Raw genomic sequence first — 3,778 nt, 5'->3', positions numbered from 1 at the left:
AAGGCCCAACAGAGTGTTTCATTTTTCTCTTAGAGTTCGCATAAGAGAAAAATGCCTTCGGATTCGACCTGACCTCCTGAACCACCTTACTCTCAGTTTGTAACTGGTCATATTTGATGGAGGCCTTATGGAATTGAGCGATGTAAAAAAGATTTTGGAACTGTCACGAATGGAGAAAAATGAAGCGTAACGTGCACACGGGAAGCCCAGGCCACATCTTGCCAAAAAAATGCAGAGACATATGAGGGTACTTTATGAAATCTGGACATCATGGGGTGCAAGTTCATTATAGGTGACGAGTTCCTTGGCTGTCAAAAAAATGAAGTTAAAGTTGGAATCTGTTTTTTTGAATTTTATATGTAAAGCCATGCCCAAATCTTAAAACTTATTTACTATTTCGTTCTCGATGGCCCAGGCCTTGTTTCCCAACCGGTTTAACACGGGCATCCAGCGCTTACCCACTCTAAATCACACTTTTAAAATCAGCAAAATCTACATTCGGAGTCTGTTTGTGCTGTCGTCTCTCTTGGGGCTGGAACGTGGTAGAATCACTTATATCAATCGGTGCTTGAATGCTTCAGGAAACTAATGCTCTCAATAGTTGTTTGCTTTCAATACTTGTAGACAATTCACTAGCCGCTTTCTCTTGCTCACTCAGTCATCCACCATTGTTTGTTGATCCAATTTAGACTCATTATTATTAGCTCACAGCACTGTCAGACCTGAAATTGCCTGTTGTGGGAAGGACAATTTTGGGCCATTTTTGGGCCATGCCTCATGTTTTAGAATTCGACGCCGTCGACCACATCCAAAACTGAGGAAACACCAGTTCTAATGAACCTCCATGATCGTTTCACTTACTTCAACACCATCCTCAATCATTTCTGGAAACGTGTTCTTGCCGAGTTTTTACCTAGTCTCCATCCGAGAAGGAAATGGACGAAATAACGGAAATCAGTTCAAGAAGGTGACTTGGTATTACTTCTCGATGATCAGCTTCCACGAGGATGTTGGAAAACAATTGTGGTGGTATGAATACCTTTAGGGGAAGGCGGCAAATTTCGTCTAGTATTCGTTAACGTCCCGGGGCGATTCCAGTCTAAAGAGACCAACTTCAAAGTTTTTGCTATTTTGTGTTAACGATTGTATATATATGAGATTTGATGTGCTTGAAGGCCTGAGGCTTCAAAGGCCAGAGAATGTACTTGAAATTGATAACTATTCTTTCTTCATGAGCCATGACTCATGACCCTCTTCTATTCGTGTTACAATTAATCCACGCCTCCAAACCTCTCAACAAAAGGACTCATGAGTGAAACAAAAAAGACAAGGTGCTTGAATTTGAACCAAGCTTTTAAATTAGAATTCTTCAAGATAAGCGACCGACATCTTCATTTATAGTGTGAGAATAAGCGTCTGACAATCTCGTAAACACATAAACATCCACATCAATCAACAAGGAAACTCGTGGACCAATCAGGATCTAACCCCACACGTTCATTTGATCCTTCTGGCTAAAATGAAATCACATGTATTTAACAACGCCACAAAGTGGAAACATGCTTATACAGAAATGATCCTCTTTCTCTTGACGTTGTTATGTTCACGTTCTCTTCTCGGGACAGTTGGTGAAATAGAGTCTTGGATCTTGTAGGATTACAAAGGATCTCACTTAGGTCGTTTCCCATTCAAAGATTTCTGTCTCATGTAATAATAGATGCGTCGACAACCCAACCATGTTGTTAGCCATTTTGAATGCCTGCAATTTGGTTGCCGCACGAGGAAAATTAAGGCTGCAGTCAATATTGGTTCTACTTCCGTTTTGTCACTTGGTTGTTGTTGCTCCAATGACTCTACGAGCTCATCCATTGGTTGAATGAACAGGGATTTCGAACCACGGGCTTGAATCAAATCATCTTTTCGTACTTCAAGCTGTTTTTGAAATGAGGTCAGTTCTTGAAACCAAGACTCCTGGACACAATGGGGGAAGTTTTTAAAGAGAACCTTCCGCCAAACAACGAATGTTGACTCTTGCCAAAGAATGTCCACCAACGGCATGTGAAGTTTTGACAAAGCCACTCGATCCTCAAAATTGCCTGTCTTTTTCAATTGCTGACGCAATTTGGCAATGTCCGATTCTTTGTGGAATTGATTCAAGTATCGCTGCAATCTTGAGCTTCTGGATTGTGACTGTGAATCTGTCGTGTCAGGCACAACAATGTCTTCCCAATAAGATTCCATACTTGGATCCGTAGCTACTTGAGCGCTTCTGGCCATATCGCCAAAGGATTCCCCAAGAACAGTGCGGTGCTTGGGAGTGTCTTGGCCAAAATTTTGGTTCATCAACAGGAGGTTTGAGAGGAGAATCTTGATCAGACTCCAATGCCCAAATTGAGGGTCGGTAACATACGAGGCCAAGATCGTTATGATCTTGTGGAGATCACTCTGAGCCATGGTCACCCTGAAAATATGTACAGCATTAATTACATCTTTCAAAGCAAAATATTTGGTGAACAAGTCTCACCGGATTTTAAGGCACTTGTCCAATAAATCCTTGCGGAATCGGTCGTATGATTCGGAATCCAATTCCCGGCTATCCCTATGAAGTTGATTTTGGTTGAGTTCTTCCCAGATGCGTGACCACATCGAGAATAAGCGGTGAAAGTCAAAAAACGGAGCCAAATCCACGTTAAGGCGATATGACCGAAAAATCTCGGCAATCAAGATATCACTCCAAGCAATCCTGCCCTTATTTTTGGGTCCCCAGGCACTCCATTTCCAGACCAGCTTACTCAAGACGAGTTCAACAACATCCACAACTTCACGTTCCAACCTGGATGCTAAAGGATGTCCTTTTGGAACAGGTTGGCCTTTCAATTCAATCCAATAGCTTGTTCTCCATTCATCCGGAATTTGCAGCCGAAGCAGTAATGGATAACTGAAGTTGTCAGACTTATTTGATTTTTCTTGTATCACGTTGTATTGCTTGATGGTTGTCTTCCTTCCTAATTTTGGATGTCTATCCAAATATTCAGCGCGGAATTCATCCAAGGAGTAATAATAGTAAATGTAGGAGAGCACATTTGTCCATTCAGGTCCAGGAACCAGTTTGGCGTAACGATCAATTTCGAATTCATCAAAGTTTTCGACACTTCTAGTCCACTCTTCATCATCAGCCTAAAAGTGGAAAACTTTGTTTTGGTGAGTTGCGTTTTATTTGTTAGGAATTATTCACAAAGCATTAGCAAAATGATTTCACTCTCCTTATGATGAAGGGGGCGTTGGGAAAAAAGGTGAAAAAAAACCCAGAAACCTACTATTTTAACATTTTGTCTAATTTGAGGCAAATTACCTGAAACGACATTTTGCGAAAATATCCCTTTTTTACCTTCTTCGCGTTTTCAATGCCATATTCATAATTTTTCACCAGGTTTCAATGGTTTTTCTAAACTACCATGACCATTTTTGCAATTTTCATGTCACATAGTGTTCGAAAAAAAGAACATTTTACCGAGGTGATAAATATGAGCAGTAATCTTTGATAACACACTGTGTTTAGAATTTTGTTAGGTAACTTTCAACTATGCTCTCAAGACTTTTAAAGGCGTTTTTTGATATCAGTAAATCAAAAAGTTCAAATTCTGTTTGGTAAAATAAGTCAGATGTCGATCCAAATAATTATAAAATGACACTTCAAACACACTTACTGGCACATCAGACTAAAAGTGCAGAATATCAATTATCAAAGATATGTTAGCTGTACCTTCAGTAGAAATTC

At 40.2% G+C, this 3,778-nt stretch overlaps 1 protein-coding gene across 1 annotated transcript in view; it reads right to left on the bottom strand.

Annotated features, from left to right (window-relative positions):
- Positions 1–1,375: 1,375 nt before the first annotated feature.
- LOC131892086 (uncharacterized) overlaps positions 1,376–3,778 on the bottom strand; it is a gene marked incomplete at its 5' end in the record, with an annotated part of 7,701 nt that continues 5,298 nt past the window's right edge. Inside the window, 2 exon segments of the mRNA XM_059241825.1 lie at positions 1,376–2,461; positions 2,525–3,177. Of these exon segments, the coding sequence (XP_059097808.1) occupies positions 1,669–2,461; positions 2,525–3,177 (1,446 nt within the window).

The sequence above is a fragment of the Tigriopus californicus genome, chromosome 12 (assembly GCF_007210705.1).
Source record: "Tigriopus californicus strain San Diego chromosome 12, Tcal_SD_v2.1, whole genome shotgun sequence".
Taxonomy (NCBI): Eukaryota; Metazoa; Arthropoda; class Copepoda; order Harpacticoida; family Harpacticidae; genus Tigriopus; species Tigriopus californicus.
The sequence above is the reverse complement of the archived record's forward strand: the minus strand, read 5'-3'. Positions and strand labels throughout refer to the sequence as shown.